Raw genomic sequence first — 14656 nt, forward strand, 5'->3', positions numbered from 1 at the left:
AGAGATGAATATGTAATATGTTCAACATAAGAGAACGTATTATTACTGTACTGGTACATCACTACTAAATAAACAAATAACTCATCTTTAGTAATATGATTGCCTTTTTAGTTCTCTTTATGTTTTAATCTGATAGTTATTCATCTGCTTAAGTAAATTACAACATTCATGCTGATCTTGTTATTAATAAGTGATAAATATTTTTCCAAGTTTTGAAATTATTAGGATATAAAATTTGCCAATAGGTTTTTAAAGATTCTTAGTCAAATTGGCATCTTAGAAATTTTTATTTCTTGGATTTTGAAGGCTCACATAAACGTTAAGGGATTCAATAAGATTTCTTATCTTTGTAACCATTTACATACGTATAAAATATTACAAAATATCTTGTTAATAACGTGATATTGATGTAGTCCAAGGAGATTATATAAACTAAAAGAAACTTTTACGTAACTTCTTGATGTCATTATTGCATATGAATACAATCTGATGTAATGAGAATGACTAGTCACATTGGTAGCAATGACCGTTCTGGGTAAATGTGAGAGTTTTGCATGATAAGAAAATTTACATCTAGCCAGTCTTGTTTGGAATAGAATAAGAGTTCATTTGTACGTGAGCTCAATTCTCGCGATAGATACAACAAGTAGTTCACTGTAGCCTTGCTCCAAAACTATGTTTCTCAGCCGAATTTGCCAGACGATCCCTGCGTCCAAGCTTTGGTAGTCGTGACTCCCATTCCCTTTACAAGATTGAAAAACACGGAAATTTTATTTATTTAGATAAAATGTTGTTGTGCACTGGTCACCATTGGTATTGAAATCAGGTTTATAGTAGTATAATTTCACAAACATACCGCTGTACCACTGGGGGGGGGAGGCGATAAAATGTTGACTGAGAGCAGGCAGTTCAAACCTTATAAACCTGCTCACAACCCGTTAGAAGTTGCGACCCCCTGTCTGAGAAACAATGCACAAAAGAAAACAACAAAGCAGTTAGCTACAGGTGGTCTAGTGAAATAAGATGCTATCAAATTCATGGAATAAAATTTCGATAACATTGCAATCAGTATGTTGTAAGATACTTTTTATTTTAATATTTATTGATTTACTTTAATAAATTTAAAGTTGTACTTAGGAACTACCTGAAAAAGTGAAGTTTGAAATATTAAAAGTAATAAAATTTATAAACTGAATCATTTATTTATTTGTAATAAAGTAAATAAAAGTATTCTCTCTTTCAACAGGCAATGTGCGCGATATTTCATGATCTTGTCAATAACCGTCGGAAAATCTATGAAAAAGTAAGAGGAAGAAAAAGATGGCGGTATTTCAGAACCCATGGCAGCGGAATTTTCCAATGAAGAAATCTGGTGGGCAGGAAGAAGAATTGTTAGTATTTGGATATTCTTGCAGGTTATTTCGAGATGATGAAAGGGCTCTTTATATTGATCAGGGAAAACATCTTATACCTTGGATGGGTGATGAAAATTTACTGATTGATAGGTAGGCCAATACGATTAATATTGGTGAACGTAGAGAATAACTATTCGTATTAATAGTAAGATAAGTTTAAACATAAGGATTATACCTTTAATTTAGGTTGAAGTTACGGTTTATCTCATTATTAAGGAGGCATACTAAATAGTGCTGTATTAGGCTTAATTATAGGACCACAGATATCGCAGTAGTAGTACTACTATTGTTGATAGAACAGGGTGTCCCATAAGTCCAGAATCAGAGGAAAAATAATAAAACTTGTCACTACAAATGCTTTTATTCACAGAATGTGTTCAATGTGTCTACCATTGTTCCTGATACGTAAATCCAGACGAGATACCTAGTCATCAAGTATATGGTGAATGATGTCAGGAGTAATGGTGTTACATGTGTCAATAGTGCTTTGTTGCATGTGTTTGACACTGAATTTTCTCTGAATTGACTAGCACCTTCAAGTGGCCCTGGAAATAAAAATCCATTGGTGTGAGATCAGGGCTTCTCACTGGCCATTCTACAGGCCTTTGACATTTTATCCAATGATTAGGGAATTGTTAGTGCAGGAAGTCTTACATGGATGCTGTAATGTTCAGGACCACCATCTTGCTGTAACCGTGCAGTGAAATCTTCATCCTCTTTTAAGACACTGGAAAATGCTTCTTTGTTGAGCATGGGTAAATAGGCATCTCCAATAACATTTTCATTAAAAAATGAGAGGGCCTATGTTGCAGTCTTTCCACATGGCATACCATACCATTACATGAGTAGCACCTTGTTCCTTTGAAGAAGTATACCAGTGAGCACCTTTTTGAGACCTGTAGTGGATGTTTTATCGATTTACCTCACCGTTTCAATAAAGAAACAGCCTTATCACAAAACAGAATGGTGGATAGAAAATTGGCATTTTGAGCATATTGTTCCATAGCTTATTCACAACATTCCACCTTTCTGTTGGGTTCATTTTTGCTTAATTTCTCAGGATCTGAAGTTTGTATGGATGCCATTTGAGAGCCTGAAGAATGCAGTGGATGCTGCTTTTTTGACATTCCTGTTGCAGAAGACATTCACTGAAGGGATTTTTTGGGACTTCAGCCAAAATGAGGAAGGATGGCAGTAGTTATGTCATCATAGGTGGACCTCCTTGCAGGGCCACTGCATGGTTTATCTTCTGTGGATCCTGTTTCCCTAAACTTTGCAATAAGTTTGCTAACACAGCAAACGTCTTGGGCCTGAAAATTGTAAAAAAATTATCAATTACTCATATTTCCCTATGATTCCAGACTTAAGGGACACCTTGCATAAATACTACCACCATGCTGTTTAACAAAAGTTTGTAATATTAAGGTAATTTGTTAAGCTTAGTTTATATTCATAATTCACATATCCCCACATTAAAAGTAACAATAAAATAAATCATTTGTATTCTATTAATTATTACTATTAGCTAGAGTTAAAATTTAACTAAATAATATTACTTAGGTAGTTTTCAGTTTTGGTTTAAGGACTGGACAAATTTACTTGAAAAATTAAATTTAATAAATCATAAATGTTGAAAAGTCATATTAGTTTTATCATTTTTACTGCAAAAAAAGAGTGGTAGGTTTTGAATTCTTGTGGACAATTTATGGTAAAAGATAACCCCTACATAAAATATAGAGACCATTTTATATTTTGTTGATTATAAAGAGCAGTGACTTGTCCTCTCCATAATGGATATGAGTGATCATGTTTAAACAAATTATTTATATTTTAATTCTTTACTGTTACATGAATCTTTTTTTCTAAATTGTCTCATGTTCAAATGTTAAAATACAATGCAGTTGAGTTATAAATTTTTTTCAGATGTTTTGTATACTGGAGTTGAACAGTTATAGACATTGTTGTTTAAAATGTAATTTGGCATAAATGAATGGTCACTAAATTCTGCTTATATTAACCTTTTTGTTATGGGCTTGGTATAATATGCACAAGTTCGTCTACACCTTTGCACACATTAAGTACTTGATCTATAATTTATGATACATGTGTATCTTCACAAAATTTGGTATAATTTTAGTAAAGATTACTAGTATTCTGTATACAAGAAAAAATCAGATTTTATAGTGAAATATTTTTACTAAAGAATTGTTTGTGAAAATAGGCTGTTTCATTACTAGTCTGAATGTAAAGTAATTACATGTTGTGATTAAAAACTATACCGCATCCCATAAATCTCAAACATTATTTGTATAATCTATAAAACCTCCTAAATACATTTCAAATACAGTGGTACCTCGTTTCTCGAATTTAATCCATTCCAGAAGGCTGTTCGAAAACCAAATCAATTTTTCCCATAAGAAATACTGTAAATTAAATTAATCGGTTACAGACCTCCAAAAATTACGTATTATGAAGCATTTTAAGTAAAAATATTGCTTATTCATACCTGTATAATAATACTTACATGCATAAAGTCAACTACAAAAACTATAAACACAATAAAAAAACAATAAATGAAAATTTAACTGCATTTTACCTGTGCTGAGGAGAGCTGATGGCGTAAGTGAAAGATGGTGAGGAACGTGGAGAGTAGGAGGGTTATTATTGTTTGGAAGGGGAGTCACCTTTCATAAAAACGTCAGATAACTCTCTTTCTGGGCTTCTTTCTCTTTTCTGTCTCTTTGCACTGCTACAACCTGCTTGAGATTCACTGGTCCTATTTCTCACTAAAAACTTATCTAATGAGGTTTGTTTCTGCCTGCACTTTAAAATGTTTTGAAGTGAGGCATGGCATTGCCATTGAAAAGGTTTATGCCGTGGTTTGCTACAGCTTTGTCAGGGTGAAATTTTTCCACAAAACTTTGTAAGTCTCCCCATTTTCCACACATTTCCTTGATTAGTAAACTAGGAACATCCTCCCTTCCCTCCTCCTCATCTGAAGACACTTCCTCAGTTGTCTTCTGTTACTGCTCCTTCTGAAGGTCTTGGAGTTCTTCCCTAGTGAGCTCAGTGTTCTGGTCTCCCACCAACTCTTCCACATTATCACCACTCATATTCAAGCCCATACACTTGCCTAGTGAGACAATACCCTTAACAAGAGGCTCAGCCTCAAAGCCTTCAAAATCTCTATCTGCTACTGAGTCTGGCCAAAATTTCTTCCAGGCTGAGTTCATGGTCCTCAAAGACTCTTCCTCTAGGCTTTGTCTATGATCCTCAAGCAGTGGAGGATATTAAAGTGATTTTTCCAGAACTCTCTGAGGGTTAACTTTGTGTCAGAGGTCACTTCAAAGCACCTTTGAAACAATGCTTTGGTGTAGAGTTTCTTAAAGTTCGATATGACCTGCTGGTCCATGGGCTGAATGAGAGGAGTCATGTTAGGGGGCAAGAGCTTCATCATAATGAAACTGTACTCCTCCACCAACCCATCCTCCAAGCCTGATGGGTGAGGAGGTGCATTGTTCATCACAAGAAGGGCCTTGAGTAGCAACTGTTTTTCTGTGAGGTAATTCTTTACACTTGGGGCAAACACATCATGGACCCACTCCATAAAATATTGCCTGGTTACTCATGCTTTACTATTAGCCCTCCACATGACATTTAGTTTACTTTTCAGGACATTATTTTTCTTAAAAACTCTCAGGTTCTCAGAATGGTACACAAGCAAAGGCTTAAGTTTTAAGTCCCCACTTGCATTACTACGTAACAATAGAGTTAGCCTGTTCTTCATTGGCTTGTGTCTTAGCAGTGACTTCTCCTCCTTGGTGATGTAGGTCCTCTTTGGCATTTTCTTTTAAAAGAGGCCTGTCTCATCATAGTTGAACACTTGTTAGGGAATAAAAGCCTCAGCTTCTACATAGTCCTTAAATTCAATAACAAATTTATCAGCAGCATCTTTGTTAGACCTGGCACCCTCCCCATGTCTCACCACACTATGTATGCCACTTCTCTTCCTAAATTTTTCAAACCACCTCCTACTAGCCTTAAAGGCATCACTTGTATCAGCACTCATTCCAGGGGTGTTTTTCAGGAGGTCAGCATGAAACTGCTTTACTTTCTCACAAATAATGGTCTCAGAAATGCTATCACCAGCTAACTGTTTTTCATTTACCCAAATCAACAACAGTTTTTCTACCTCTTCCATTGTTTGTGATCTTTGTTTCGTAAGCACTGTCACTCCTTTTGCAACATCAGCTCCTTTGATGACCTCTTTATTTATTAGTATGGTGCAGACTGTAGACTTCGCCATACCAAACTGTGTAGCAAGGTCAGACATGCAAACACCACTCTCATACTTTGCTATGAGATCTTTTTTCACCTCTATTGTGGCTCTAACAACTTTTCTTTTTGGTTTGCTGCTTTCATTATCCTTCTTCGACCCCATGGTGGCTTATTTAATTAGAATATTTAGAAAACAAAAGAAAAACAAGAACATTCACAGCAGATTTTAGCGGGAGTGTGGACTGAGTGACAGGTGCAGGTAAAATGTTTTGGGCAAGCCTGGCGTGGGCCAAAAATGGTTGTTTGGGTTATCAGTCGGGTTATTTCTGGGGTTCGGGCCACAACAGCTTGGTTCAGGAACCAAGACATTTTTTCCTCAAACAATATGTTTGAGAAGGAAGTCATTCGAGAACCGAGGTACCACTGTATTTGTTTTCAGTAAGACTTTATATTTTATTTTCTATAATCTAACTATGTGAGGTCTGTCACTTGACAAACCTCAACCATCATAAAAAAATTAGGAAATATGAATTATGATATTTTAACAAAAAATTCAAATGTTTAGTCTAAGAAGCTAAGCCTCATAACACTATTTATTTTTATTATTATTATATTGACCTTATAGTCATAGCTAGCTAACATTACATAACTTGCACGTGCTCTCGTTACATACACAGTAATATAAAACTGACTTGTAGTCTTCCCTGTCTTAATAAACAAGTGTTTTGTAATATACAGTCACATTTCAATTATTATACATTTTATATATACATATATAGATTATTACTATATAAAATAAATTATTAAACTTTTTTTTTTAAATATAAAACTGTACATCAAGAAGTGAAGCAATTATTCCTTCTTATTACGACCTTTGTTCTTGGTTGCTGCTGGACATAGATTTCTAAACCTTTTAAAATTTTGTACCTGAAGGATATCAAACAACATTTTTTTAAGTTCTATATATACAGTTGAATAACCAAAAAAATCATAAATAACTATATCAATATCATAGAACTTCACTATAAGTTAAGTAACTAAAATGTACTTAGATTTTGAAAAATAGGAAACATCTGGCAGATTAAAGACACAACCTAACTTCTTGAAATCTTGGGGCAAAAGAACATGGTAGTCTTTTTCATGGATGAAAATGGCTGAGAAAACTATTCTGGGGACATTCTAAGCTGTTGATTGGTTATTTACTTTCGTATGTCAAAGTAAGTGTCCATAAGGGGCCATTTAAAAAAAAGGAAAGATTTGAATAGAGCCACTGTGTTTGATTCTGTACGTAAGCCAAAGCTCAACAAAATTAAAAGATATGAGATTCTTATTTTATATTATAACTTATCAATATTAGTAATTTGAGTTCCTAACTTGTATGAAATTATAGACTTATTTTTTGACATCACAGACATCTAATTTTAAACAATGCTGTCTTCAACATACTACATTACTAATTAAAATCTATATTTAGGTGGGTTCTTTTAATATTTACTTTTAAGAAATTAAATTTTGAGTTATAATCTATGATTTTATTCCAAACAGTGACATAAATTCAAATACTAATTCAGTAAAGATTTGAATGAAAATAAACAAATGCAATGACATGGCCTTTGACCCTGACCCATTATGAAAAGGTTGATCAAACTTGTGCCTCTTTGTTAAACTGAAGATGACCTAGGAAGGTCGAAACATTGTTCTCTGGTTATCAATAAAAGTGTTAATACCCATACCAGTCATTCTGATATAGAAACTTATGGTTAAATCAATGAATTTCATGAAAGTAATCAGCTAATTGAAATTAGTGTTTTTGATTATTACTGTTTTTAATTATTCCACCTACACAAATAGCTGTATTGACATTATGATTTCTCATCATTTCAATTAATCCAAGGTTGTTCCCCAGAAAATGATCAAGTAATTGAAATTGGTGTTTTCAGTTATTTCAACTTTTCATGTCTCATGTGAGAATAATCAGCAAGTTCAACTAATTGCTGGGCTTTACTTATGTACATTTTGATCATTTTACACAACATGGTCTTATTATCAGCTGAAGACAATGTTACGACTGACAATTTTCATATGAGCCATCCAGGTTTCTCATAAATGATGCTAATTATGTCCCTGCAACTTTATAAACTAATAAGAGAAATACAACTTTTTATAAAATTTAGTATAAGCTTGTGCAAATATTATTTAATTTGAATGAATTACTTAACAGTGGGGTCAAGCATTATGTTTTGATGACAAAAAATAGGACAGTTGAAATGTGTTTGTTGAGGAACCTGTTGCTATGCAAAATAAGCCAAAAAAAGAGAAGTCTTTCATTTTGCTTATTGTGACATTATTTAGATTTTTTTTTAAAACTATATTAAAAGTTCCAGTAGCATTTAGTAAACAACCATGATTAACTACATATATTTGAGACCTGTAATTGTTTTTATGGACTTGAAACTTTTTGTCAAAATGTACAACTAGGGAGATTTTTTGTTTGAGGGTTTTCAAAATCTAGTTATGTAGTTTATTTCAGTCAGGTTCTGAAGTTTCATCTTTCCTAAAAGCCATTATATTAATTTTGTAGGTTAGTTGACAGCATGGTTTGAATTTTCTCTACAATGAATTTTTATAGGTACTATTAAGGTAGAAACAGACTATATAACACACCTTAAATGCTTGTTGTTAGAACTTGATAGTGGTGATATCCTGAATACATATTTTCAGTTGATCACATTTTCATTTAGACTGTTACATAAAGTGCTGTTATTTACTTGTTACAGGATTTCTTTATTACCTCTAACTTTTTGTGTTAGTCGTAAGACAAAAATTACATTCCTCCTATGCTAATAAAATCAGAAATTTGTTAGAGATTTAATGTGTTTATCCAGTTTTAAGGATTCTCACAGATGCCAACTTTATGATGCAGTCATGCTGGAACTTTTGGTGTAGAAGGACTCCAGGATCTGCACTGGAGCCAGTGGCTGCCCTTACCTTAGATACAGGTTGAAGATTGTCAGCCTGAGGATTGAAGAGGAACATGTAACTGATCTGGGAAAAAAGGATTCTTTTATGTTTAGGGTATGAGGGATTTTGTAACACACCTCAGGGAATATGCAAATTTGCTTCTATTTTAAATTAAAAAGGAGGCTTGTAGCTCTAATAGCAATATAAAAGTGTAAAAATTTATAAATTAAGATTTGAGACTGATTTTGTTGTTAATTTTCATAATTCTTGTGTTTGTTTTTTAATAGTTACATTTTGAAAAAAATTTTAGATCTTTGATCTGTATTAATGTGAACTCACCTCCAAAGTTTTGTTTGGCTGCAAGAGTTAAGTTTTGAGTTAACTGAATATTTAAATATGACATGAAAGGGTGAGATTTGATCTGATCTAATAAACCTTAATAAAGGGATTGTCAAAGTAAAAAACATTCAAGTGCACAGTATTTATAGATGCAAGAGAATACTGTACATGGAACTAAAAAAATATTAGAAATTTCAAGATACTGGTTTTTCATTTTGCCATGGAAAAACCTCATGCCTAATATTTTATCTTGAGGTGAAAAATATACTGTGATAAACACCAGTGTAATCTGTTAAGTAATTTACACAGTGTTATATTTCTTTATTATGATTTTACCTCTTTGTGGTTGTTATAAATATACTATAGAAACTGTCAGTAAAATAAAATGTCTTATAAGGTTTAATATAATTGCATATTCCACTCTAGGCATGTTTGTTATGCCACATGTAACAAGCTTAAGAAGTTAAAGAATTAAAATATACTTTTAAAACTGTGATACAGTTCATAAAAACAATAGCAATTATGATATCATTAGGATTTGGCCAATGTCACAAAATGAAATTCAAATAGTGAAGCAGTTTAGCACATTCCCTGGGATGATGAAATGTTGTTAGTCTTGGTATAAAAGCATTATAAATTCTTGGTAAGTATGTTATAAAACAGTGTTGATCTTCTGAGGTTTATCATGCATACTTTACTGATTTGAATCTTCTCTGTTACATTTTTTCTCCTCATACTTTATCATATGTACTTTGATTATTGCTAAGAATTCTTTAAACTTGATGGTTCTATTTTTTATTCAACATTTTGTTTAATAATTAAAACATAAACAGTAATGTTTAATGAACATGTATAAGACTACTGTGTCCAGTTTGGATAATTGCACTGGATTTGGTTTAAAAGCAAAATATATTTTGAGACTTCATTGAAAGAAAAGCTGATAATCATTTCTTGACCACTTGATCATTGAGAATGATCATCTTTAAATCTTATTACATTTACCATGTTTAATGTAGCATTTGCATTAGTTTTAAATCTGTTTTTATTTCTGTGTTTACTTTGGAAATTGTACAGTTTTCTGAATTGGGTGCTTAGTATATACATGTTTACATGTATATTTTCTCAAACTTTTCTTGGACAAAGATCAATAGTTGTTTCATTGTGGTTCATTACTTAATAGATGGTTCTTTATTACATTAGCTACCTGACTCATAGATAAAATAAAATCAGTGTGTGAAAGATTTATTCCTGAATTTTTTTGTATTTTAGTAGTTACCAGCACTTGTAAAGGCTTCTAATCTTTTCACCAATCTACAATTCCAATTTACTTTACAGTGACAAAAAATAAGTATACATTATGTATTACAGGCTTTAACATTACTGTCATGGATTAGATAGGTCAACAGGTTCAGTGTTTAATAACTTGAATGAGAGTGTGAGACAACTTACATGTTGGATTTAATAATTCTAATGAAACACCAGTTCCTGGAACAGTTGGTTATAAAATATGGAAATTATTTCCTATTAAAACTGCTATTCAGTATCATCACTTTCAGTATTTTCCTTGTTAGAAAAAACATAACATGAATTACCAAAAATTATAATGTTTAGACCAGTGTTTCTCGTTGTCCCACATTGTATTACTCCCTTAGTGATCCCAGGCTATTCCAAATCTCCCCATCTTTAAATCATCATGGAATAATAAATTACTTGCATCATTATGCTCCATTTTTTACAATACTGATTAATGAAATTCTGTTAGTCTGTAAGACAAAACAATTGCATTATAATTAAGGTGACTATTTGACTAAAAATGAAAGAAAATATGAAGCAACTTTTATTTTTACAAAACAAAATGCTCAATTAACAAATTATTAAAGGTGATTATTTTACCAAAAATTGAAGTAAAAAAGCCTTGATTTTAGGATTTATACTTAATATCAGATTTCCATTCAAATTATGCAATTTTAATGAGAACTTTGAGCCTTGTGCTGAGAAATTAAATGAAAACTTAAAAAAAAAATGTCAGTTTTGCTCAAAGATTTCCATTTTCATAAACATTGATACATCTGGTCTTTTTTTGTCAAAATATTCATAACAGCACTGAAAGCACATTCAACCAAGCATGTAGTCGGAAATAGCAGAAATACTTGTTGGGCACCTGTAACTAATTTGTTATATTTAACACTGACTTAGGGATCCAGCCAGATCAGTTGTATATTTGAGGCATGAATCAGTTTCACACTGTCATCATTTTGCAAGTCCATCATCTCATTGATCTGATCAGAGTCCATAGTCAGATACTCATTATTTTTGCAGTTAAATAGAAATAACTGAGTGTTTCAAGAGGAAAAGTTCAATTGCTGGAGATTGGTAAATCTGTTATTCAACTCAAAACACAGGTTGGAAAGATGTTTATAGATGATTCTGAGAACATCATCTGATGTTTCACATTTGCTGAGATGTGTGAATTGGGACAGATTATTCTTCAAGATCTAGGCCTTCTAAAGGTTCATTTTGTTTATAAAACCACAAATTTTTGTTTTGCAGTCCATGAGAGTTTTTTTTGTTCACTCTGCAGTTTCTTATTTAAAGCATTCACTTTACCAAAAATATCTGCAAGATATGAAATTAAAACCTTGGATTCACTGAATTTCAAGAAAACTGAAAGACCTCACAGTCCCAAGCAAAGTCTAACAAGATGTCATACAGAGTGATGAACCTTTCCAGACATTTACCTTTTGAGAGCCATCACACAGTCTCATGTAGTCCTCATTCATATCCTGACAAAATGCTTTGAACCAGTCTTTCAGTTGACAACAGGAAGGGCTTTGATCACCTTTTTCATCATTTGGTCCAGCTTAGGACTAAAGGTTGCAGCTGCCACTCTTTCTGTGAATGACATAGTGGACAGTCATCCGAATTATCATCTTTCAGTGGTTTAAGTACTCCCTTGTGTTGTCCTATCATTACTAAAGCACCATCTGCAGCAGTGGACACAAGGTTGATAATCGGAATATTATTATAGATATCTTGTGCTGTGGTGTTAGTTGTCAAAGAGTTGCAAAGCATCATCTCTTCCATCAATTTTGGGTTGTGCTGGAATCTAGCATAGGTCTGTAGAATGGCTTCACTGTTTCAGACGGTTGTGTTGTTGAGGGTCAGTGGAAATTTGGTCATTTGGAAGATCACAATTAATTGTGTTTTGATGTCACCTGCAATTTCATTGATGAGTGACATGCAGTATTGTTGTTGAGGGGTAAGGTGGCAAGTTCCCAGTTAGCCCTTTTGTAATCCTGTATTGTCCAGAGGTATACCTTAAAAGCTGGTTTCAGCAACTCTTTGCCATTGGTGTGTGGTCAAGATTTTTTAGCAAGAAGAAAACTGAGTTCATAGCTAGCTTGGAGCCCACATTTGTACTAGTGTGTGTATTGAACATTATATCAAGCAGCTTCTGTTTGCTCTTTGACCTCTGTTCATTTAGGTCAGGGTTTCCAACCTTTTGGCACTCGCGACTTGAAAATGTAATTGATGAAATAAAATTAATGTTATCCCAAGCTATTTCTAACAAGGCTACGCGACTCCCCTGCCAAGGCTACGCCCCCCCCCTGCCAAGGCTACACAATTCTTTGGGGGTTGCAACCCACCGGTTGGGAACCCCTGATTTAGGTATTTGAAGTACATGGGGGATTTCTCTGCATATTCTGGACTATGTTTTTGAGGTGTCCTATCAGTTTTGCTGACCTCATGGAAGCATTACAGAGAGAATTGCAGCACAACAAGCAATAAGATTTGGTTTCATCAGTAGCATTATGAACAAAATCAAAATTTGAAATAGTCCACTGAATATTGGCAGACTTTATTGTTGATGTTTGCAAACAGCAGCTGCTCAGAAAATTTGATACAAATGTGGAAAAACAGAAAACAGACATAACACAAAAACAGAGATATTTTGCAAACAAATTTGAAAAAAATAAAAAACATAAATATAATAAAGCATGACAAATTCACAATATCCCCTCCACCAAACAGCTGATCACGTATCACATCTAGACACAATTCAGTGGCCCACAACTAACTACTGTATGTGGATGTGAGATGTATGAATATCAGTGGCTACCATAAAATCACCCACAATCATGGAAAATACTGCTTTGTACATCCACAATCCTGTGTTTACCAAAATATTCCAATACAGTAGTATAATACACCCACTGCCAGAAAACGTAGATTTTAGCAATTTAGCAGCTTTATATGCTGTGTCAGGCTAATGACACTATATCACCTTGTATATAACTTAATGCTGTACACATATAGATGATATAAACTATTGAAACTAGCATAAAACCTAAAGAAATAATAAGAAAACACAGGACTATTTACCTCTCGGCACACCAGACATGAGGAAAGCATTGGCTGAGTGCAGTTAACCTGGTGCTCACCATGTGGTAGCAAACGTCTGGTGCGGTTTTCATGGCCAGAGAAATGTACCTGCATGTCATGTCCAAGGAAAAGTTTGTGAAGGTACATAACCCTTCCCAATTCCTCCTCTTGTTTGAAATCCTCCACTTTGGGTCCAAGTGGACCCTGTTGAGAACCACTGGTTTAGACTTAACTGTAAAGACCAGGAGATCTCCTCTACAGTTTAACACTGTTCATTAATTTTCTTGAATTCTTTATCTGAGGTAGGCTTGTGAAGTGTCCTTAAATTTGTATACATTAAATATCAAAAAATATGTTTATCAGAAGTTAGTAAAGTTTGATCTTATTAAAGAATGCAAAGATTATGTATTTGTTTTATGCTTGTGTTTTTGTAAACAGAAAACACTTGGTACTGGCTATCTGTATGTGTAAGCATGATGTTACTTTTTTGCTTTCTGTCTAGGAAACTGCAAACAAGGATGGAAATTTTATAGAGCTAAGTTAAAGTAGTGAATTTTTATTCTTTTGATAGTGTCTAATATGAATTGTTTGTTCCTTTCTGTGATGTGGGCAGATATGATGCTCGTGGCTACCTGTATGACTTGAGAAGATACGAACCTAAACCTGATATAAATCCCCTAGAAGGTTTAACAGAAGCTGAGAGAAAAATAGAAGAACGGTGTGAGGAAGAAAGATATTTAGAACTGTACAAAGATGTTCAGGAAGAGGAAATGTATGAGGGTAGGTTGTGTTGATGTAATAACTTTCATTCATTTCAGTATAAGTTTTATTAATGACAACTTTATATTGACACTATGCAAGTTTACCAGTGTTAAGTTTCTTGCACTCTATAATGTAATATTTTCTAAAATTGTTGCTTTATAAGTTGTGACAGCATTTTATTTAGCACTTTAAATAAACATGAATTGGGAGTAAAGTAAAACACATTGTCAAACAATTACTTAAAACTAGTATGTTGTATTAAATTATAATTAAGGTATAATATTTTTACACTTTATAAGAAAGTTGATGGTCATGTATAAATGAAACAGGCAGATTATTATGCCAACCACGTATTATTTCAGGAAAAGTTATATTCTCATAAAATATCAAGAAGAGGTCTCATCCAATGCTTAGGACATCAGATAACTGGAAAAATATCATTAGTAAACATAAAACACCATCCATTAATTGTTATATTTGTTTAGAGATAAAAAAAAAATTAATGTAAATTCTGTAGC

General features: G+C 33.2%; 1 protein-coding gene across 1 annotated transcript in view; it reads left to right on the forward strand.

Moving 5' to 3' along the window:
• The first annotated feature begins 1288 nt into the window (after positions 1 to 1288).
• su(w[a]) (suppressor of white-apricot) overlaps positions 1289 to 14656 on the forward strand; it is a 54792-nt gene continuing 41424 nt past the window's right edge. Inside the window, exons 1-2 of the mRNA XM_076481811.1 lie at positions 1289 to 1505; positions 13990 to 14156. Of these exons, the coding sequence (XP_076337926.1) occupies positions 1321 to 1505; positions 13990 to 14156 (352 nt within the window). The 5' untranslated portion in view covers positions 1289 to 1320. The remainder of the gene's footprint in view (positions 1506 to 13989; positions 14157 to 14656) is intronic.

This window comes from Tachypleus tridentatus, chromosome 13 (genome assembly GCF_004210375.1).
Source record: "Tachypleus tridentatus isolate NWPU-2018 chromosome 13, ASM421037v1, whole genome shotgun sequence".
NCBI classification, from domain to species: Eukaryota; Metazoa; Arthropoda; class Merostomata; order Xiphosura; family Limulidae; genus Tachypleus; species Tachypleus tridentatus.